At 41.4% G+C, this 24,093-nt stretch overlaps 1 protein-coding gene across 3 annotated transcripts in view; it reads right to left on the bottom strand.

Annotated features, from left to right (window-relative positions):
• RALGPS1 (Ral GEF with PH domain and SH3 binding motif 1) overlaps positions 1-24,093 on the bottom strand; it is a 310,289-nt gene that overhangs the window by 232,135 nt on the left and 54,061 nt on the right. For all 3 annotated transcript variants that reach the window (XM_084821508.1, XM_084821507.1, XM_084821506.1), the window contains exons 3-5: positions 21,447-21,573; positions 13,777-13,884; positions 11,545-11,595 (exon numbers count right to left, since the gene is read on the bottom strand). In XM_084821508.1, coding sequence (XP_084677634.1) covers positions 11,545-11,595; positions 13,777-13,884; positions 21,447-21,503 — 216 coding nt within the window. In that variant the 5' untranslated portion in view covers positions 21,504-21,573. The remainder of the gene's footprint in view (positions 1-11,544; positions 11,596-13,776; positions 13,885-21,446; positions 21,574-24,093) is intronic.

Raw genomic sequence — 24,093 nt, forward strand, 5'->3', positions numbered from 1 at the left:
ACTCTAATTCACTATTCTCTTTTCTTTATAACCACAGAATTTTAAGCAAGTCTGTTATGCAAGTTTCTGCAATACAAGCATGGTAGAGGCAATGCAGCCCAACACAAGGAACCAGCTGGAATGGCTGCATCCAAAAAATTATATACGCATGTGATAAACTGAATATTGTGTAGGAATCCAAAGGGCCGTATGTTTTGCTGTGAACGGCAGGAAATGAACTTCCAGTCTCCACCCACACTTCTCAGTGGAAGTTTCCAGCATGATTTGCTGTTACTAATAATGCCAGTTCACACCTGTGAGGATCCGTGTCTGCCCCACATGATAAACAGATGTCTGGTGGTCTAAGAGCCTGAAAAGTGTTTGTTCATGTGGCACAATATATTAGAAACCTCTACTATGCATGACAATACAACTGAAATTAGATTGGGATGAAGATGGGATGAGGAAATAAAAATAGTAAAAGTAGGCCTGTAAATATCAACAAGAACAACTGTAATTCCAGTAAGTACAAGCCACAAAAATAAGACCATTTGTGCCTGGAAAATGCATTTGAAGTTTAAATTTTGGTTTTTAACAGCAGATTTTAACAGAACACGTCTTCTACAACGGACACATTTTCCCACTAATAGTTGGCTATATCATGGGCATTGTGCTGTATGAGAGGAAGCAAACTTCCTCATTATGTGTTATTCTCATTCACTTCTAACCTTCAAATATGTTTCATGCTTTTCAGCAGAAAGTTTCTCCAACTGCTTTCAACTGTGATGGAGTATACATATTTCTCTATATGGTCATTATGACAGAAAGAAAACAGCAAAAATTGCTTTTAAAACACGAGCAAAAGTAAATGTTTTGTATGTTTCCTTGGAAACATCTAGATTATGTAGATCAAAATCCTGACAGAGACATGGAGTATCATTAATCCAAATTATTATGCCTGGAGAATAAATGGGGAGGATGTACCATCTTGGCATAAGCCTCATTACTCTAGTTATGCCAAGAAACACGCACACACATATATGGATTTTTATCGCACCATATCCTAAAGATTGAGGGGTGGCTTACTAGTGATACTATTACAAATGTTTTAAATAAACGTTCTTGGCCTTACAGATACATTGCATTATCCTTCACTGCAACACTATCTTCTCATTTATATTAAACTATTTTTTCAAGTTTTATCTTTGGCAGCTTTAATATCTAGATTTATTAATGCTGTACCATATTATAAACTCTTTGTTGTCATTTACTCTACTGTCATGATCCCTTTCCCACCTGGATGACAATAGGGAGTTACCAGTGGCTGGAACAAAAAGTTTAACAGCAGGAAATATCCAGAAAGAATCATTAGGATTATTTTGCTCCCAGTGTTAGTGATTTATATTATTTTAAAATACAATGTGTACAACACAGAGGATATGACCATTCCAATAGGATATCGATGCAATAAACGTAAGGGAGATAATTAACATTATCAATGTGTGCAGTTATATACCTAAGAGTAGAAGCAGGCACCTGTGAGTTCTAATTCCCCTTGAAGTACACTGATGTTTCTCTCCCCCTCCTTTGCTTGATAATCTAATACAGCATAGTGTTAGTATAGCGTCACTAATGGGCAGTGCAGGGATACCAGTGCAGACATCACTGTGGTTAAAAAGATCTGCAGAGCAACCCTGTGGTAGTGGTGGTAGAGGGGCTCTGTGGTAGAGGAATGGCAGGTTGCTTACCTGTAACTATAGTTCTTCAAGTTGTCATCTGTGTAGTCATACATATGGGCTCTGCGCCTGCACAGAGCCTCAATTCAGGAAATTTCTATAGCTGAGGATCGTTTTGGGAGGAACTCTCCCCCATCATCATACGCACATGTCCTTAGCGGGTTCCCACCTATTCCCTCAGTTCCTTGAGATCGCCTAAATGGCCTCGAAAGTGAAGGTAATAGATCCACTTTGGTAGCAACATCTATACTGACATTGACACTGAAGCGGGAATGGTGGGTGGGTTGTGTGAATGCACAGATGACCTCTCAAAGAACTACAGTTACAGGTGAACAACCTGCTTTTCTTCTTCGTGGTGTCTGTGCAGCACACATATGGGAGAACATAGGATTGCAGCTTTGGAGAGGGCCTTGGGATTGCTTGCTCCTTTCCCAGAGTGAATTCCCCATCACTAGCCTTAGCTGCCATCAAGGGATAGATTGGCACCAAACTTAAAAGCTAACCAGATGCCTCAATTAACCAGCTTCAAATTCTGGTCAAGCAGGAAACATGGCTGCCTTTACCACAGTTAACATTAGTACCAATTTATTCATTAACTGTAGTAGAAGTTGTGGGGAAATTCATTTTACAGAGAGTGAGATCCTGCCGGCTTAATCACAGTTAAGAGATTGGCCCCATTACATCTATGAGGCTACAGGTAGCACCTATTGCTAAAATATATAGAACAGCCCTTGCAGAACAGAGATACCCAAGAAATATCTCCACTTCTAAGGCCACTTCTACTCAGAAAGATTTTACTCCAGGGTTTTATATTAAGTTAGAGGATAAGCAAGCCTAACTACCCATAATGATTGCTAAGACTGCAATACTAAACACAGTTGAGATCCTAGCGAACTCAGTGGGACATATGTCTGAACAAATATGCATAGGATTGCACTGCACATTTTGTTTCTAGTTAGGCTATTTTTAAATGAATTGATTTTTCAATCGGGTCTGGCTAACTTAATATTTCTCTTATGAAGTGTAAATCACAGGTGTTTGAAAGTCAACAGAGGAACTAAACTTGGGAACATTTCTGTTAGAAGGTTACTGAAAAGTTAATTTAAGAAACTACATTTGCACAAGCATTTGTTTTTGCTGTGTCTCTCCATATATTTTAAATGTTAAATCTATCTATGATGCCCTTTTTCTATTTAGAAGAAAAAATGTTCAAGCCGTTATGTAAATGTACCAACACAATTCTGCCTGAGTTATGCACTTCTTAAAAAAAACAAAAACAGAAAAGTATTGGCCAGCACCACTATACCATATGTGAAAACCAGCTGTCCCATTACATAACCCAATTTGCAGGGAGTTCAAAATTCTCCTGTAAAATGTTCCATCCAGAATCACTCCAGACATCTGGAATCTAAAATGAATTCATCTAAAGAGTCTCCTTTAAACATATAAATTATGCTGAATCAATACACAGGGAAGAGGGAGAGAGGAAAAACACTTCTGTGAACTATTTTTTCAGATCTATCACAAATACGTCAACTGTACAACCTACCACTGCCCTACTCACGTAGGGTGAGTGGCAATCACCACCGACAGTTGTGGCAAACTGCATTTGTCTGCCTGCTAATGCATCTTTCCTCTTTTGCCATTAGCACAGGCGTTACCCTAAGTGCATTCTCCTTCTTTTTAAATATGGGGGCAGGGGGGAGCAAGAAGAAGAACCCAGGCAAATGGAATGGGCAATGCGCAACTAACTCCTGAGATCTATTACAGGGCTATCATCAATAATAGTATATATTGAACATTATATTTACATTTACTGAAGTCTCCACTGCCTGCACTGAATACAGAAATAATTTTTGGAGGGTCACATTTTTATATGTTTTTAGAAAATAACAAAAGCTGTGGTAACAACTATCAAATTCTGACTTTCCAGGGTTTTCCTTGTTACTTCTTAAGAATGTGGAAATGATGGCATTAAGTCACTCCAAATCAAAACAAAATGATTAACATAAATATTTAAGTAGTCCAAAAATTGACACTCTGAGCTGCCAAAACCACTTCCTGAGCTTTATGCTTCTAACAAGCCATGCTATGTCTGTACAAATGAAGTAAATCAGGAGCAGATACAATATAATTGGGGGCGGGGGATCCCTAATGAATATGAATTAGGAATCCTCACAAAAACACTTGAATTAGATTAACGAAAACAATTTTAAAATGTAAACTGGTTAGAGCAACCCGATATGCTACAGCTTTTACTGTATCAATCCTCTTCAGAAAAGATTGTGAAACAATGATGCGTGCTATAAGAATCTGCTAATATTTAGGTTGCAAAAATTAGGAGGTTTATTAAGCAGCTGTTGGGCTGTAACACACTGTCAGTGGGCTGTGGATGACACAGGGGACTGCAAGTTTGACAAGCTAGATATAGTTCACTTTTTTTTTTTTTAAGTCTATAAACATACGGCACTCATTAATGTTCATAACACATCCAACACTTCCCTCCATCCTTTGGAATGCCTGTGCGTTCAGCACTGGATAAAACTTACATCAGAAAAGGTCATGCACCACACTGAGGACTGCCGATTTTGAGTTATCCTTAAACTTCATGGCATGAGCATAGTGAGGAAAAGCTGTTAATGGCTCTTGACCAACAAATGACAACATTACCAGTCCTTTTACTAGAGCCAAATAATAGGTTGCCATTGCCGTTTGCTAACAGGTCTTTGCGTGGAAAAGTCATTGCTGATTTTGAAGTGAAAGGTCTCAGAAAAAAGTTCATGCCCTTTTTTACTTGTATATTGTGTGTCTCATTATCCATGGTGATTTGAAAAGATAAAGCTAAGAACAGAGCAATTGTGTTTTCATCTCAGTACATGAGTAAACATGTATATGTTTCATGGGACTAGGATTTTACTTTTTGTCCTCAACATGTTCAGACAAACCTGATTCATGAAGTCCCTGATCAAACCTGTCTTACTGAGTGTGGCTGACTGGGAAATACAGTTAGATAATTAGACCAAAAAAAGAAGGGCAATAACAATGTGATTTTTAGCCCTAAACCAGATATGTTTTATATGACCTATCTTACATGTTTTTAAAACAATTTTAAAACATTATTTATTATATAATTGTTTGTAAAAAAAAAAAAAGGTGTGGGATGGGAGAAGTAAATGGGATGGGGAAGGAAGGCAGAAATGGAGATTGCTCAGGTATAAAATAAAATAAAACATTTCAAAAAATGTTGACCCAAAATAAAGCCACTAAGTTTGTTCATTGCTCAGAACATATCGTACAAGGATAAAAGAACATGAATTTTACCCTTATAGAATAAACTGTATATAAATAATTAAGGTTTCTTTTAATAGCCCCCCTTCTTGTGCACCACTGGCATTGTCATCATGGTGCTGCATACTGATAATGCCTTTTGGACTATCATTAAGTCACCTTCTCCACCCTGACAAATTTCATCAACACAAGTCCGTAAGTTGAGGTCTAGTGAAATTTCTCTTGACAAACACTGTAAACTGAAGAAGGGTGCACAGTTGGCCCTAAAGATTCCTACCAGGGGCTAGACCACCTACATCTCTCTCACTTAGGGTGCAATCCTATTTGATCGCCCTGGGTACTCGTAAGCCTCTGAACTTGGAGGTTTATGAGTGTCTAATGCAGAGTGGGAGGTGCACTGTGCCTCTGATCTCCATTTTAGCTAGATGGGCATTTTTGCCCATTTAGCAGAGGCTTCAGGGATGGGGAGGGAAGGATGCTAGGGACAGCTGGGGATAGCTCATATTCCTGTGTCCCCAGTCTCCTCCCTCCCTGCCCACTGGCATGCCCCCTTTCACCCCTCTTTGAACTTGTGTTTGCGAGCTTCTAGAGGCAGCTGGCACGGTTCTCCCCACGCCAGCTGTGAGAGGGCAGGGGAGGAGGCGGGGAGCTCAGACTCCTGGGTCTGAGTTTGGAGCACTGTCTCTGGCCTCGGATCTAGGGATCCAAAACATCCTATGTTCCGCAGAAGCTGTCTAGGGGCCACGGAATTGCTCCCTCCAGGAATTAATTGAATCATCCAGGTGGGTTCTGGCCAGCCATGGGCTTGAGAATAGAAGAGATAAACAGTGGCATATTCTCTCCTGCATATTTATTTATTTATTATTGCATTTATATCCCGCCTTTTTTCCTCTTGCAAGGAACCTAAGGCGGCTTACATTATCCTCCTCCTCTCCATTTTATCCTCACAACAACAACCCTCTGAGGTGGGTTCGGCTGAGAGTCTGTGACTGGCCCAAAGTCACCCAGTGAGCTTCCATGGCCGAGTGGGGACTAGAACCCGGATCTCCTAGCTCCCAGTCCAACACTCTTGCCACTACACCACACTGGCATAAAGCGATTCAGCTGCTGCTGAGCCTTGTTGGTGCAGCATTGCCTCGTTCTGCTTCTACGACAACTACCTGGCCTTGAATTAAAATACTGTTCCTAAGCTTTATCTCCTGGATCTTCTGCTTGCGTATTTATTGATTTCTGACATGCTCCTAAGAATCTGTTGGTCTTCGGTATCTTATTGACTGAACCTGATTGCAGTTATAGCAAGGGATGTTGTGCTTTTTCAGGCACCTTTTTTCCCCCAGGCATTTTAATCTTTCAGTTTCTGTTTTTTTAAATGTTATTTTAAATGTTTGCATCGCTGCTAGGTTTCCTCTTCTTTTTTTACTTTTATTTTGTACTGTATTTTTAAGCTTTTATATTGTATTGTATGTTGTATTTTATGGTTTTAATTGCTGTGAACCACCCAGGGAGCTTCAACTATACGGTGGTATAGACATGTAATAAATAAATAAATTAGCAAAACTCGAGCATGTCAAGGTTCTCCAACTTTCACCTCAGCACTCATTCCAACTTGTGTCTATATCAGATTGCAAGCTTTGTTTTTCTTCTCTTTTTGCACAAAAATTCTGTGCATTTTCGTGTGCATTTTTTCCAAATGGATGCATCAATCATATATTTTTGAAAAGTGCATGTTTTTCTCCCATTGATTAAAGCATATTGTTACATTTTTCAAAAGTATGTATTTGGGGGGCACATTTTTCAAATGTACACATTTTTCAAACTTTTTTTTTATATTGTTCCACAAATCCCATCACAAGCCCCAAAATGTATGGATTTCAAATGCAAATTGTATTCGGGTCAACATTCAGATCTAAGAGGTATGAACTGGGTAAATTCTGGTCAAAAAGAAAACACAAATTTCTCACAAAACCCTAGTTATATCATGATGATTTGACACCCAGCCTGAGGGGATTGTAGTTCCTGCTGGAAGAGAGCCTTCCCACAGCAATTCCTTATACGAGTCTTTGAGAAGCTCAATATGACTTCAGAATTGGCAAGAAAATGCCCACAATTCTCTCTAGAAGTACACAATTTTAAAACATCTCCTAGGACACTACAGTACTTAACACTGGTCCTGCCAAAATGTAACGAATTAGAACATTATTAGGAGTGATATATATTTAGCTCATATTGATCTTACTTATATCATTCCATCAAGCAAGACACCACATCAGAAACAAAGTCTGAAGATTAATACATGCCAGAAGGTAACAGTGTTTACTTGACTACATAGTATTAAAAGGAGCAGCTGGAAAAAGTATTTGTTAGCAAAATCATCAGCTGAAGTCTAATTCATCCTAGGACTCAGTGCACATGCTATGTGTTCAAATACAGATGCAAGCAATTATATATCAGAGCTCTGACTGCATTCATCAGCCTTTGACAAAATTAGTCACTTCTCATATTCGTCATGGAATAAGACAGCTATATATTACAACACTTGCAAGACTTCAAAGTTTTCCTTGCCTTCTGCCAAGTTTTAACTCAGTGTCTATATGGCTTCCTAGAAGGGCTGTGTTTTCAGTATTTTGACTTCTAAAAGGATGGGTTGCTGTAACTATAGGTTTTTTTAGTGCTCACATGCAGTCGTACATATAGGTTCTGCATCTGCTGTGGATGCATTTTAGGAAACTTCTACAGCTAGAGTTTTGACAGTTGCCTTGCCCCCCCCCCCCAATTGCATGATGGGCTCCCACCTTTCTGCTCAGTAAAGACTTTCAACCGACACAGCAATCATAAAAACTGAAACAAATCAGAAACAGATGCACAACGGCACCTGCAGAAAGACAGGACTGCACAGATGATCAGTTGAAGAACTACAGTACAGGTAAGTATCATGTCCTCCTCCTTCATGGTCCCTTCTAGTTCCATACATGAGTAGAATAGCAAGCTTACTTCCAAAAGAGGCATCTGTCCTGGCTCAAACATCCAGTTGACAGTGGCGGACAAATGCAAAGGGTTGAGACCACATAGCAACAAGAATCTGGCGTAATTAGCAAACATGACCATCTCAGTGCTCATCCGTCACACCAGATCATTTATGAATAAGTTAAAAAGTGATGATTAATGAATATAGTTGGGCAGTCAAAGACAACATTTTGAAGGGTCCGAGCTCTTGCATTGTTTAGAGGACCTAGGATTCACCACTGCAAAGGTCTTCTTCCATGCCTGATGAGATTCCTGTAATGAAGAGGCCTGGCTGTTGTTCAGCCTGAGGAGAATCTATGCCACTGGCAGGACCGAATGGAGGTTGTTTGCTGGCCAGTGATGCACATACAATAAGCAGCCATACATAGTTTCTCTTCCCAATCCAGAGTATCGTCAGTGGACTCACTGAAAAGGCCATTCCCATCAAAAGGAAGGTCTTGAGTATGATGAACTTCTAGTATGATGAAGAATATTTAAAAAGAAATTCACAATTTTTTTTGTACTTGATTCTGTGGGAAACTGAATGCTGGCCTTTGGTCTGCTCCAGCAGGGTTCCTCTTATATTCATATCACTTAGGGTCAAATTAGACATGGCATTAAACACATCTTTAAATCCCATGCTTAGAATTCTTTTTTCCTTTTCTTTTAAGCTGCTGGATGGGGGAAAGGGAGCGCGCGCGCACGCGCACACACACACACACACACACACACACCTTTCTCTTCCTGAAAATCACCCAAAAGCTGCTATTTGCCCCAGAGCTATTGCTGAAAATATAGGGCCCTTAATCTGATGCAAAACAAATTGAAGTAAAGCAGAAATTAGGGGGAAGTAATTTAAGATCGGGAGTGGGATGTTCATTCCTGTAGGGGCAGCAGCAAGCACAGGATATTCCAAACAAGAATATTTCATAGTGGCAAAAATGTTAGCAAGGGACCTGAACTCTACTATGGCTCCCACTTACACATTCCTGCCTGTTGTTCATGTTTACCAATATTGTTAAGTCGTGTCCGACTCTTCGTGACCCCATGGACCATAGCACGCCAGGCCTTCCTGTCCTCCACTCTCTCCTGGAGTGTGCTCAAGTTCATATTCATTGCATCCGTGATGCTATCTAGCCATCTCATCCTCTGCTGTCCCCTTCTCCTTTTGCCTTCAATCTTTCCCAGCATCAGGGTCTTTTCCAGAGAGTTTTCTCTTCGCATTAGGTGGCCAAAATATTTGAGCTTCAGCTTCAGTATCTGTCCTTCCAATGAGCACTCAGGGTTGATTTCCTTTAGGATGGACTGATTTGACCTCCTTGCAGTCCAGGGGACTCGTAAGAGTCTTCTCCAGCACCACAGTTCGAAAGCATCAATTCTTCGGCACTCAGCCTTCCTTATAGTCCAGCTCTCACAGCCATACATTACTACTGGGAAAACCATAGCTTTGATGATACGGACCTTTGTCGGCAAGGTGATGTCTCTGCTTCTTACTATGCTGTCTAGGTTTGCCATAGCTTTCCTGCCAAGGAGCAAGCGTCTTTTAATGTCATGGCTACAGTCACCGTCTGCGGTGATCGTGGAGCCCAAGAAAATAAAATCTGTCACTGCTTCCATTTCTTCCCCTTCTATGTGCCAGGAAGTGATGGGGCCAGATGCCATGATCTTCGTTTTTTTAATGTTGAGTTTCAAACCAGCTTTTGCACTCTCCACTTTCACCCTCAACAAGAGGCTCTTTAGATCCTCTTCGCTTTCTGCCATTAGGGTGGTATCGTCTGCGTATCTGAGGTTGTTGACAATTCTCCCGGCAATCTTAATTCCGACCTGTGATTCATCCAACCCGGCATTTCTCATGATGTACTCTGCATATAAGTTAAATAAGCAGGGTGACAATATGCAGCCTTGTCGTACTCCTTTCCCAATTTTGAACCAATCGGTTGTTCCATGTCTGGTTCTTACTGTTGCTTCTTGACCCTCGTACAGGTTTCTCAGGAGACAGGTAAGGTGGTCTGGTACTCCCATCTCTTTCAGAATTTGCCACAGAGTTTGTTGTGATCCACACAATCAAAGGCTTTAGCATAGTCAATGAAGCAGAAATAGAAGTTTTTCTGGAATTCTCTTGCTTTCTCCACGATCCAGCGAATGTTGGCGATTTGATCTCTAGTTCCTCTGCCTCTTCGAAAACCAACAAATCCTGCTACGGTCCTTGGCTCCATCCTGTTTCCCTCTCTGCCTGTCATGTTTTCTTTTACAGGGAGAGAAAATGGGGTGGGGGGAAGCTAACTTCTCAGGACTGGGTTTCTCTTGTAATTTAGGGAGGGTGTGTGTGAATTATTCATTTATTTTAAAAAGTCATAGCTGCTTTTCAAGTCATCAGTACAAAGATAGGTCAGCAAAGGGGCTGAAGGCTGTGCTGTTTGTACCCCAGTTTATTTTAGAATTGCTACATTTAGCAATAAACTCCTGAATTTAAATAAATTCAAAAAGTTATGCCTGGTTAAGTGCATCTTTAAAAAACTGTATCATGGAAGGTGATAGCACAAAGAAAATGAATATGTCACACAATCACCATAGCAACAGAAGGAGACCTAATTTCATGGATCAGGGGAGGGGGAGATTATACACCATCATTAAAAAAATAGGTGAATCTGTGGTCAACCAGAAGAAAAGATTGTAGCTACATGCACAAAAGCGGTCAGAAGGAGGAGTGGCAGTCACAGGGAACCCAATCTTCTGAGACTGCAGTTTCCACTGAGGGTAAAAATGGTCACATCGCACTTACGCTCTTCATACAGTAGGGATGTCAGAGAATTCCGCCATGGACCCCAATGAGGCCAGATTCCAAGAATCCGGCCCCACTGGGGTCCGTGGCGGAACGGAGAACTCACCTCCGTGCCCCGCCAGAATCCATCGAGGCTGGCTCCGCCACGTGGTGATGCTGTGGAGCTGGCTGCTGGCTCTGCAGCACTGGTGATACGGCCAGCCGCCATTGCTGTGCCATATCACTGTGCTAAGTCTGGATGCAAAGTCCACTATGCCATTTGTGTCCCTGTTTTTTCACACGATAGGCTATGCAAATATCTACGTAAATATAATGTGCGTAGCCAATCACGTGAAAACAGGGCACAAACGGCGTAGTGGACACCATTTGTATCTGGACTTAGCACAGCGATACGGCATGGCAATGGCGGCCGGCCGTATCCCCAGCACTGTGAAGGCAGTGGCAGGCTCCGCAGAATCACCACGGAGTGGAGCTGGCCTTGACGGATTCCGGGGGAGGGACGGATCACCTCCCCCCCCAGTGGATCCCCACCCACCCAGAACAGGGTAAGTGATCCACCCATCCCTATCATACAGGCATCTTAGTGTGCAGTGCTAGATACAGTTTAGGACTTACATTAATAGTTCATTTCCCCCATATGTCCATGTCTCAGCCTATTACTATTTCCCCACAAAATACACACAAAGTCATCCAGTTAGCCATTTTTGTCCTCCAAAATGTATTACAAGCATCTATAGTTAATATAAGGGCACATACCTCTGGCTGTATAGCTTTAAATACTGGCATATCCATCAACGTAATCTGACTCTATGAAGAAAAGTTAGAGAAACAACAGTTACAAATGTACAAATACATGATTGTGGGCTAGACCAAGATATTTTTGCCCAGGACGGAATATTCTGATGGCGTACAGGCTCTGGGTGGTATAAACATGGTGTTCCAGAAAGCTGGTAGTAGACACAAATCCATAGGTGGTTGCAATGTAGTATACTATTAAAGTCATTTGTGCTGCAATAAGATCACTTTTTAAGGGCGCAATCCTATTTAGATAGGCGGCTGCCTCCAAACCTGGAGGCAACCGCCTAGGGCAGAAGAAGCACGGAGTGGATCGTTCCCTCCACACTTCTCCTGCCCTGCTTTTTCTGCTAGACAGCCGACTGCAGCTGTCTAGCCGCAAGAGCGGGGAAGGAGGCTGCCCTACAACACATTGGATGTGTCGTACAGGCAGCTATGATCTCCCCGCCCTGGAACGCCCCCAGACACGCCCCTTTCCAGCCCTTCCACGGTCCTCTTGAGAGTGTGGAGGATGGGGCTGTTCCACGCTGCCTCTGAGACAGCGCGGAAGTGGAGGGAGGTCAGAAAGCAACTAAAAACAAATGGATCTTCAGAGCCCATTTGAAAGCCTGAATGGATGGGGAAATACATATTTCACTGGAGAAGATTCTACAAATGTGGGACCACAGCTGAAAATGATCTGTCCCTTGTGCCTGCCAACCTAACTGTTCTCACTGGCAGGCACATAAGAAGGTCCCTGAGGCTGTTCTCCAAGTTCATATGGCAGGTTTGTACAGATGAAGGCGGTTCTTAAACTGTTTAGGGCTTTAAAGGTGCATATCAGCATTCAGAATCAGGCCTGGGCATGCACTGGCAACCACTGCATTCAGTACAATATTGTTGTCTCATGTTCCAATTGACCTACCCCGATCTACACTGCAGCAGCTATATTTTGTAGCAGGTGAAGTTTCCAAATCATCTTTAAAGACAGCCCCCAATACAGCACATTACAACAGCCCAGTCTGGGTGTTAGAAACATAGGAATCTGCCTTATACCACGTCAGAAACTTTAGTCCATCTAACCCAGTATTGTCAACACTGACTGGTAGCAGCTCTCCAGAATTTCAGGCAGAAGTTTTCCCGCCCTACCTGGAGGTGTCATAAATTGAACCTGAGACCTCATGCATGCAAAGCATGTGCTCTACCACTGAGCTATGGCTCCTCCCAACATGTTATTAGTTCATGGGTAACTGAGGCAAGGTCCACTCAAATAAATTCCTTAATTTAGGGGTGATTTGGATTTGTTTCAGAGAGAAACTCTTCTCTTCCTGTGTACTTTTTCTAGTGGTAAGTCTCATTTAACATAATCTGAAAGGAGTGAAGTATGATCCCAGTCCAGTCACTTTCTCCCTGCCTAATACCCTGGTGTGTATCAGATCAGTCAGAGAGTTTCTACTTCTTAAAACTGGTTATAAAAACCACAGCAGCAGAGAAATCTAGGCGTTAATATGAATGAAAGTACTGTTGTCTTTACAAAAAATGCAGCCAACAGTGGCATACTGCTGACGCCTCACCAGTAACAGAGGAACAGGAGCAAGCAAAGGAAACATTAGGGCCTGCTCCACTTGAACTACCCCCCAACCCCGGGCTAGCTAACATCAATGGCCCTGTAGGAAAGAAGATAGAGGGAGCAACATAGGAACAGGCAATGGGAACATCAGGGTCTGCTCCAGGTGACCTATCCCACTCCCACAAGGAGATTAGAGGGTAAGCAGAGCCACTCCACCCCTACTGAAAGCCTACTTATTTTTTTCCCTCTTCCCTCCCCACCCCTTTTTCCTTGTGTGTCATGTTGTAAGTCTGCGAGCAGGGACTGTCTTGCTTACTGGTTGATTGGAAGCTGCTCTGGGAGCTTTTCTTGGCTGAGGAGTGGGATAAAAATACTTTAAATAAATAAACAAATATTCTGCATTTCTAATTCACATCTTGAAAAGTGTAGTGCACATAGCACTGCGGCTGCAGCATAGGAGCACTGAAGCAGGCTATAGTTACTCAGCAGTTGTTCATGGAGAATTAAATCCTTGATGTGTAATGAAGAAAAGCCTCAGGGAAAGTTGCTGGAAGCCAATTTATTACAGAAATTTGAATAAGGACGTATTGTTATAACCACATTAATAATATTAGCATAAATTTAAAACAAATAATTTTACTTACTGCGAACTCCTCTGGAGTTACTTTCAATACATCAAATACAACTGCATCATAGCTTTTATGGGCATAGTCTGAACTCCGTCCTTCCAGAGAGTCAGAACTGCTACTGCCCTATGAAAAGAGGGGATAAAATCGGTTAACTTGGAAATAGAAGTTTGTCAATGGATTAGTTAAAGGTTACATTCACAAATAAAAAAAGCAAAGTTGAGCCTCATGTCAGTTTACTGTTTACTAATTCTGGTTCTTTTTTTCTTTTCTTTTTTACAAGGGATCTTTAGCCTGGTTTTTTTGGCATAGGTCTGCTAATACTGGCTAATACAAGAGAAAATATGTACAGCTTCCAATTTAAGATTTAGGATACACACCAGTATGATTTTCCACAGCAGTGGCTCTTTAAAGCCTTTATTTTTAGGTAGGTTCAAAACTCCTGAATAGGTGAGCAGAAGAGTAACGAATTTGACTTGCTGCCAACCGCTGCATTCTTTCCCCAGCTGTAAAAAGAACACTATCCAAGCCGCCTGTCCTTGCTCTCTGAAGTTAGGGAAAACAACAGAGATAACCCTGTAGTGATTACAGCAGGGGTCCCCAACCTTTTTGGACCCATGAGCACAGTTGGGAATGTGAGACCATGCTGTGGGCACCACCACACAATGCCTAATCAGTGGATTGCCACTTTGGCGTCTACTTGTAGCGTCTATGGATCTTAGGCTGTCTTATTCAACAAAAACTTTAATTTTGTGTCTACTGGGCACCACTATGTCTCTTTAATAAGGGATTGTCTAATTTGGCGAGTTGCTGGTGGTGCAATACTGCTAACACGTCTTTTAAATGTATGGTTTGGCAATGTCCCGTAATTGCTTCTTTGGGGGCGGAGGTTATTAGACAGATAAATGTTGTACAGGAACAGTCTTTAATATCCAGTGATGTACACACTCTTTTAAATTATTTACCTGCTTCATGGAAATTAACGAACAGTTAGCATAATAGATTCCCTGCACCCCTTTGACAGCTAAAAGACTGATATTACAACACTGGAAGGATAAACACTCTCCTCCTGTAATGCAATGGACTGAGGGCCTTACAACGCTTTCAGTATTTGAATGGGTGGCATATAGACACCACCTCCAAAGGGATACTGATTTGGATATTTGCTTCGCTTTTGTTGAAATCCATGTATAATTGCTAGAAATCTGTATGCATTTCATACAAATCCATGTATGTATATCAAAAACATGGGGGGAAATGTTTTAATTTTTTAAAAAATCATGCCTGCAGGCATCACATTGGTGACCCATTTGCTAAGGCATCCGTGGATGCCACAATGGGAACCCCTGGACTATAGGGCTGCAGCATGCCAGCCTCCCCTTAAAAAAAAAAAAAAAAGTAAAACATCTAAAAAGTAAAACCAGGGAGAGGGTTCCAAGAGGGGTGTCCTGCTGCCATACTGGTGCCCAGAGGCGCCCCACTGGAGATCCCCGGCTACAGTCCATTGCCAGCAATGTCTCTTTAAGGCTAGGCTAAAAAGTACATACAGTCACGATAGCAATATTTAGAGCTTTTAGAGCTATTCAAGCTTGAATGGTTGGGACAAGCAGCATAGTAGTAACAGGACAGAACAGAACATGAACAGGTGGGCAGTGGTGGCAGCTGGGGGTGGGTGGGTGAGCGGAGTTACTAGTGGGCCACAGACCTGTTTCACAACTATTTGCAATGGTAATATAAGTAAGGGCAGAACTAGATGTTGAGTTGGGATATGTGGTCAAAATCCTTAGTTACTGTCACAGTTTAGAAAACTACAACTGCAATCCTAAGAAGACTTACTAAAGAATAATCCCTACTAAGCTCAGCAGGACTTACTTCCAAGTAAACATGCTTGTAAGTGTTGACTGCTTGGTAAATAATTAAAACAGCTGTGAGAATAAAATATGGAACACTAAATAACAAAAATCTGAAAAGGGTATTGTTTTTAGCAAATATAAGAATTGGCACAGCTCATTCTCTATGGTGTTAAATAGAAACCATCTTTATAGTTTGAACTTTTCCTTTAGGTATCTGGAACACTGATCATTTTACCAGTCAGCCATTCAAAGCCACATAGGAGGATAATGGGAAAATCAGAATTATACCTTAGATCTGCTGAATCTGAACCTAGAGCCTTAATCATGAAGCAACTTTCCAAAAGTAAGAAAGTTTCTAGTGGACATTACAATTTACTGTAACCGCTCAATACAGTGATTATATAAGATGCCAAAAAAAGCAGGCAAGTAAGTAAGTTCTTGCAATTTGGGGTTATGGTAGAAATCCTAACAACAAAGCTGCCAGTCTTGATTTCTTACTTAATGCAAAAGTTTGCAATACAGTGACTTTATTTTTCAAGACCTGTATGAACAGTGCTAGATTACTGAATTGAACTGGCTTTGTCCAACTCTGACCTGCACACTTCTGTTGTTGATTTTTCAGTGTCGTTACTGATTTATATGCACTGTAAATTCCAGTAACTCCGTACAACCTTTCCACAAAAATATGAAGTGAACAAGGCTCAATAAAAGGCATTTTTCATAACCTGATATTATTGTTTCCAATTTCCAAGTATGGGAGATCTCACTAAAAATCACTAAAAATGGTAGGGGAAATCAAGTTTATTAGTGGATCCAGACTTAGTCATGCTTAGAGTAAACCCACTGAAATCAATGAGCCAAGTCATGACTAACTTAAGTCCCATTGATTTAAATGAGCCTACTCTAAATATGACTAAATATGGATCCAATCCAGTAAGATTATTAGTTTGGTAAGAGGTATGTCATACTCTATGAAGCTGAGTTCAAACAGAATTAAGAAAGATTACCCCTGTGATATCCCTGGTTTCCTGTGTTGGACAGTGGGCTTTTTGATATCTAAGATACCTTTGGAATCTGAGAGGGAGCCATGTATGGGATCACATAAAGAAACATGAACATAGAGACAGCCAGAAAACATTTTCATGCTGTGCATGCAGGATGCCCTTCTCCATGCAATGGACTAAGCAAATCTGAATGCAAAAAGGGACACATAGCTGGATCTGATGCCTCCATTTAGATGAACCAGGCAGCCCTCAAAGGCTGAAAAGCACCACATATGCATCAGAGTTCCTATGCATGTTATACATTTCTAGATCAGGCAGTAGAGTGGGGGCCTGGGAGCTGAACCACAACCACCACCTGCATTTCATTCAAGCTTGCCCCTAAAATACTCAGCATCATCAGGGTACAGCTGCAGTATAGCCGCTTCCAGAGGCTGGAGTATTTAGAGGGGAACTGCTGCGGCAGCAGGTTGCTACTGAAAGAATTTTCCCTTTAGGAGAGCAACAAGGGCAAAGGCCCACTTCTTGGTTCTAGTTAAGCCTTCATTGGAAGAATAAGCTGGGTACCTTCATGAAGGGCTGGGTTGAGATCTTGGGTTGTCCTCCTTTTGGCCTCTCCTTAGCCTATGGTGAGAGAACTTGGAGGACCGAAGAGTTTGAAGTCTTTCATCATATGGGGAGTAATGAATTTTGGATTTCCATTTGGCCTCTTCTGACTTATACTGAGAAAACAGGTGGGGATTGACTGTTTGGAAACCAAATTTGGTGATACAAGCCCTCAAATGTATAGCTCCCTTGCTAATTTATGTTTGGGAATTTAGGAAATAGCAGCCCCCAACTGCAACCTCATTTGGGGGGGGTGGTTCATAAACAATATTGTGATGCTTGTTAAAAGGTGAAGTTGGATAAACCTCTGAATAAATTGTTAGGGCAACTTTTACTTAAGGGGATTGTTATTTCTTTATTCCTTTTCATTATCCTGTTCTATTCTGTTATTCTGTTGGCCCTGTATTGAGAGGGTTCCATATATTATTGCTCAATTACTTGGCAAGCATTTTTTAACTTAGTTTTCCTATGCTTGGTTTTTACTCTTCTGTCTCTGCTGTTTTTATTGCTGTTCATTATTTTATTATATTTATATTGTTTTGTTGTTTTTATTTAAGACACCATAAGCTGCTGTAAGAAAAGCAGAATATAAAATTTAAGATATAAATCAATAAATAGAATTAAAGTTGGAAGGCAACAAAAAGTCTACTCAATGGAGAATTATACAAAGACCTATTACACATATTTTTAAAAGGCCTATTTGTATATTATTCCTTGTACTATGAACTTGGGTGTAACAGGGCCGCCAAAGCATAAGGTAGTGGTTCTGGATGCTCGACTCTCTAAGTATGCAGAAATATATTAGTTTGTAAATTAAAATAAAAAGAAAATGTTAAGAACTAAAAAAGAAAACCTTCCTGAAAAGGAACTGTCCTCAATGACCTTCAGAACCTATGGAGTGTTGAAAGCAGTTACATGAGCCATGGAATGTTGAGAGTATCAGTTGGGGGAGGGAGAACGAAAATGAAGGGAGAGTAGGGTGGCCATGTGTCTTACGTTGCGGATGACAGCCCTCTATTTGAAGGGCTAACCAGTCCAAGGCTACTTTAAAGATAAAGAACCATAAGAAGAGAGAGCAGAAGCTTTGAAGTTGCCCATCAACAGGTACTACCTGGGCAGCAGACTCAGCAGGTCACAATCTTCCCCACTGTGCACTGTATTTCTACCTAAGGTGTAGTAATTATTTCTAAACTTGCATCTTTATGTATAAATTAACATGTGTAAATTTTAGGCAAATTAGTGTACCCTTTTTTGGTGATGCATTTCCTCTTTTGGGCAATGCAAAAGTGGCCACCATAAGAGGGAGAGGGGATTGGCCTGTTTTAACCTCTGAGATCTACAGTATCTTGGGGGAGATTAGAGTCAGAGGATACATGCCATAACATTAAAGGACTCCCCTTTGTAGTATACATTATAGGTTTCAGGAGGGGAAAGAAAGAAACAGGGCAAATTTTCTGTTCTCACTCTCCAGACCATAACCCCTTGCTATATAGTAATAAAATGCTCCATTTCAGGGATGACAGTCAGTCCTGAACCTGAGCCCTTGATGGCACAATCCTGTAAATGTCTACTAAGAAGTTAGCCTCATTGATTTCAGTGGGACTTACTCCCAGGTAACTGCATACAGAATTGTAACCTTAGTGTTCTATATCATAGTGGGGAAAAGATTTCATAAGGGTGAGAAATAATGAAAGAAGCTGTCCTTTTCCTTTTCCCCCTACTGAAACCTTCCCTTTCTAACCCATCATCCAAAAGCCCTGAACAGCACTACAAGGCTGCTCCAGGCTGGAAAGAACCCTGAACAGGAACACATCGGTTAGCTGTTGGGAAAACAATGAAACATGTTACTGCAGGACTCCACTTGTGATTTAAAAAAAAATAAAGTACCTAATGAATTTTTATTTTAATACTGGAATCCAGAAGCAACCCTGCTTTGCAGAGCATTGAGGGCACATATTTAAAGGTGTAATGTCTGGGAAATCAGGCAAGGAAACAACATGGAAAAAAGCTCTCAATGTAATGAAAATCATTGCTTTATTTAATGAATAATAAGAATAATTTCTGCATCTTTATAAAATAAAAATATTTGATTATGCTGAGCCTATAGCTTTAGGCTGCAATCCAATGGTTTAGGCTACAATCCCATGCACACTTACCTATGAGTAATTTCCATTAAATACTGTGGGACTTACTTCTGAGTAAATATGCATAGGATTGCTCTGTTAGTCTGAGAAAATGTGACAAGTAAATTATTTCCATCTGCAACACATTAAATGTTGCTATAACTCAAGTATGTAAAAACCAACGTAGAATTTCCTAAAGTAATTTCTGGCCTGCAAGACTGGATACCATGGGATCCTGGGCCCCAGCATAGTATTTTCCTTAAAGAACAGAACAAGAAAAGAATAGAACAGTATCCTGTATCTACAGCAAAACCTGACAAAATTGCATAAATTACCTAACAATGAACACTGCCTTCACTGAAAAATGCCCAGGTTTTTCGTAAATGATTAAAAAAAAAAATCACTTCCAAACGTTTAAGAAGCCAGACAAACAAACGAAAGTGGCTGATACACGGAATGAGAAATACATATTAACTTTATTTATTAAATTTGCACCCCATCCAATTTTAAGAATTCAGGGCAGCACAGGGAGTGGCCCTCATAACCATGCACAAAAAGAATGAGCATCCAAGGGTGCAAAACATTTACTGTTCTATTGAGTCTATTCCCCAAAACCAAGTGCAATTTTCCTGGCAGTGTCCTAAACTCTTTTGGGGTTATGTAACTCTCCAGTTAGATAGAAGAACATACTTTCCATCTAGCCTTTAAATATGGGAAAAAGCCTTTTCTGATGCTTCAGGAGAGCATAGAAATTTCATTTGGAATGTGGTCTCACAAAGGTCCTGTGCATCTCAAATTGAGGACCTAGGGAGTGAATCTTGTATTCCTATGGACTTTATGTTGTTTCGTTATGGAAGACCTTTAATACCAAATACCTTTAATACCACAATAGGATACTATGGAACTGGCCCATCAGCTGAAGATTATGGTTGAGATTTTAGTGGGAACATATTTCATGACAGTGCCCCACCTAGGGCCAACGAATGGCCTTCTACAGGCTGAATTCTTGTGGAAGGCTACCAGTCCCTAACCTATACTTTAGACAAAAAGGTACTATCGTCTTTAGGGACCACTGACTCATTTCCTTGTGCTTTCAACGCTTTTTCAACTTTTCTTAAGGAATGTTGCAAGTGTCTGTACGGAGTGGCTCCATGTTCAAATACTGAAAATGGCTGGCTGGCTGGCAGCTCTGGGTGTGAAGCTGACAGCCAGCAATAGGTTGGACAAGCAGCACAGAACCAGATACAAGGAGAACAGAGCTCAACCACCTCACTGTAATGGGCCAGGACTCACTCTCTCGCTCTCACTCTCACATATCCCCTGCCTGATTACTAATACTGAACACTAAATAATCAAACAGCGAATTAGATATCTAAATATAACCAGTAGGGACCTGCCCACACTTGGCAAGTTACTCAAAGTTCCTACTGCATGATTCCCAGCCCTCACAAGTTGAACTTCCTCCTCAGAGACTCCAACAACACAGGATGGTGCCTTGTACTAGGTCAGATTACATGTCCATCTAGCCCCATATTATCTTCTCTGAATGACAGAGGCTCTTCAGTATCTTAGGTAGAAGTCTTTTCCATCACCTAGTACCTGATCCTTTTCAACGGAGATGCAAAGAATTAACCTGAGATCCTCTCCATGCAAAGTAAGCTACCACTAAATTGTCCCTCCCTTAGGAGATTAATGATTGAGGCAGACTCTCTTCAAAGAATACGCCTTTTCTAGAGGCATCCATTTAGGAACCCAGCCCATGGACTATTTACATTTTACATACTATTCGTCTCATCAGATTTGGCCAGCAGTGTACTGAAAGCGGTATCGGGTGACAATTAAAACAGGCCTCAAACTGTAGCTTTTATATAAGAAATCCTATAAGGCGCTATACATTCATATATGTATATAAAGAAAACTTTGAAAGAGTTGTGAATAGGCAGAACTATAATTTCCAGAGAGAACCTAATCATTTTAACTATTATACTAGTTCTTAAATAGTCTGGACAAATCAATGGCAGAGAGGCTTATAGGAATGCCAAAATAAGCTGCAACATCTAATTGTTATAGTAGTAACAAAACAAAAGCAAATACAGAATGGGTACCTCTGGAGTGGCGGAGGTCACTGTCACGTTGGCCATGAGGCCATTCCTTTTATACATACTCTCCTTAGGATGCAGGAAAGTTCAGCTCAGCCACCGCTTGTGACACAATATGATGAATGGAGAACTGCTGCAAGGCAAATACATTTTATGAGAAACTGATTTAACAGAAGCAACCATTGGGGAATACAAAAATCATTATTGAAGAGAGATGAAGAAAATAATTTGCAAGCTGTACCATGTACCAATTTGCCAGAGTGCCATGTTAACACATTTTATAGTCTATACGTATTGGAAATCTAACTATACTGACTTATAAAGCTAAACACAACTTGAGTCTTACATAATTCAGAGGCCTCCAGCCTCCTTAAGTCCCACATTCCTCAAGATTGGCTGAACTAGCTTCTTACCTTCATCTGTTCACATATGAATTACAAGGATATGGAGGGAGGCTGTTCTGTCACTATAGACTCCCCTTTGTCAGTTTAGAGTGACCAGACATTTTCTGCAAGCAGTATATTACTTTTTTGTAGCGTCCTGGGTTAAGTAGGTATGGTGGTATTTTAATTTATTCTGTATTTTCAATATTCATTGATTTAAGAACATACGCTGCCTTTGGGAAAGGTTAAGATAAAAATACTAAAGACAACTGCATACACCAGGACGAGGTGGGCAGAACATCAATCACCATCTATCAGTCTATCGCAGAGCCCCTCTAGGTTAATCTCCCTGGAAGTTTTCCTCCCTGCCTGAGTTGGGCCTCCTCCCACTGTACGCTGGAATGGAAAAGGGAAAGGCCAAACATTCTCCTAATAATTGATTGTTTGCCCTATTCTTCTGCAAGCATGCACAGCCCCAATTTGGATCAGGACCATGGTGCATCACTTATTTGGACTAACTGGAAAGCTATCCCAACCTCTGACACTCCTAAAGCCCCTCCTAATGACATGGCATCCCACTGCTTTTTCGCACTGCAGACAAGATGTCCATCATTAATACCCATGTTACAACAACAGTCTCAGTCCTTTGAAATGCCAGAGATTCATTTCACATTTGCCACAGCTATTGCAGTTAGGAAGCCAACTGCATCTGTTCATAAATCCATTTAGAGTCTAGCCACTGACAAAAGGCAAATAATTGATGAATGGAAATTTATGGCTAGTGCTTCAAATGCCCATAAATAAAATAGCATCAAGAGAGGGACAAAATATCCTTTCTAATGGACTGTAAGTATCTTTCTCACTTGACTGGCTCCACTTAATGCTCACATCTTTGTTAACTGGGGGAGGGGGGGTCCAACAGATTTGTTGTTAAGCTGCAAGTAACTGTCAAGGGCTCCTTGGAGGCCTCTCTCAGTCTAATCCAGTAGCCAAGTCCAGACACAGACAAAGGAATTCCTTTCAAAGCTTTATTCTTCTTTTACAACTTAACAACTATACCGATTGCAACCAGATCTGAGCAGCACAGTACCTATGCCCTAAGTTGGAACAGTTGGTCCCCGTTTGAAAGGGAATTACTGGCGGACCCCTGAACTTAAGGACTAGGGAGAGTCCCTCCCCTTTTCCCTTGGATCCTCTGGGCGCAGCCATTGTTTGCGCGCCAACCTGGCATTATGCCTCCTTTCCGCGCCCTCCATCTGGCGCCGCTCTCTGCGTCTGCGTCGCGCATCCACCAAGTCTGCTATCTGTGCTTGGTGACTCTCTGGACTGCTAACTAAACTAGGAATGCTGGTGGGAGGAATCTCCGTCAGCTGTTGGTCCTGGGAAAGAGGAGCGCGCTCCTCTCCCAGGAGCGACTGCTCTTCCTCAGAATCAGAACTACTCTGGGATTCTATGGGCTCAGTGTCCACCCTGACAGTAACCTACTATTTGTAGAACTTATCATGATATACTCTAAATGAGGGATGAAGTAATCTTGCTTCCCTATAGATACATGTAATCTTGCTTCTGCCCAACTAGTAATTTTGTGTCAGAAACTAAACGTTGCCAACAAAGACAGGTTGCTTACCTGTATGTAGTTCTTTGAGTGGCTATTTGTGCATTCACACAAATGGGTTCTGCGCCTGTGCAGAGCCCCATTCCAGGAAACCTCTACAGCTGAGGAATTTTCAGCGGGAATACCCCCACCCCCATCCCAGTGTGCGTGTTCCTGGTAGGTTCCCACCTATTCCCTCAGTTCCTTGAGACCGACCACTGTAGCCCTGGAAGTGAGAGAAACCCTTAGTAGGAGATGCTGGGTGAGTTGTGTGAATGTACAGATGACACTCAAAGAACTACAGTTACAGGTAAGTAACCTGTCTTACTTCTTCATCATCTCGGTGCATCACACATATGGGCAAGTAGCAAGCTGATTTACCAGAGGTGTGGCAGTGTCCTACTGTAATACTGTGGACAGAACAGCATGTCCAAATAAGCAGTCAGCTCTGACCTGTACACCCAGTCAGTAGTGGCAAAAGAACGTAAAAGGTTTCAACCAAGTTGCAGCTCTACAGAATTCCAGAATGGCAACTCCTGTGTCAAATGCTACAAAGGTAGCTATCGCACGAGTTAAGTGAGCTCAAACTGGGGCAGACAGTTTGAGACCAGACAGTCCATACATGAGCGGTATCGTCTGGACAATCCACAAGGCAAAACATTGTGGGGAGACAGGA

The sequence above is a fragment of the Heloderma suspectum genome, chromosome 14, assembly GCF_057233095.1.
Source record: "Heloderma suspectum isolate Gila_16-S chromosome 14, 16-S_ref, whole genome shotgun sequence".
NCBI lineage: Eukaryota > Metazoa > Chordata > Lepidosauria > Squamata > Helodermatidae > Heloderma > Heloderma suspectum.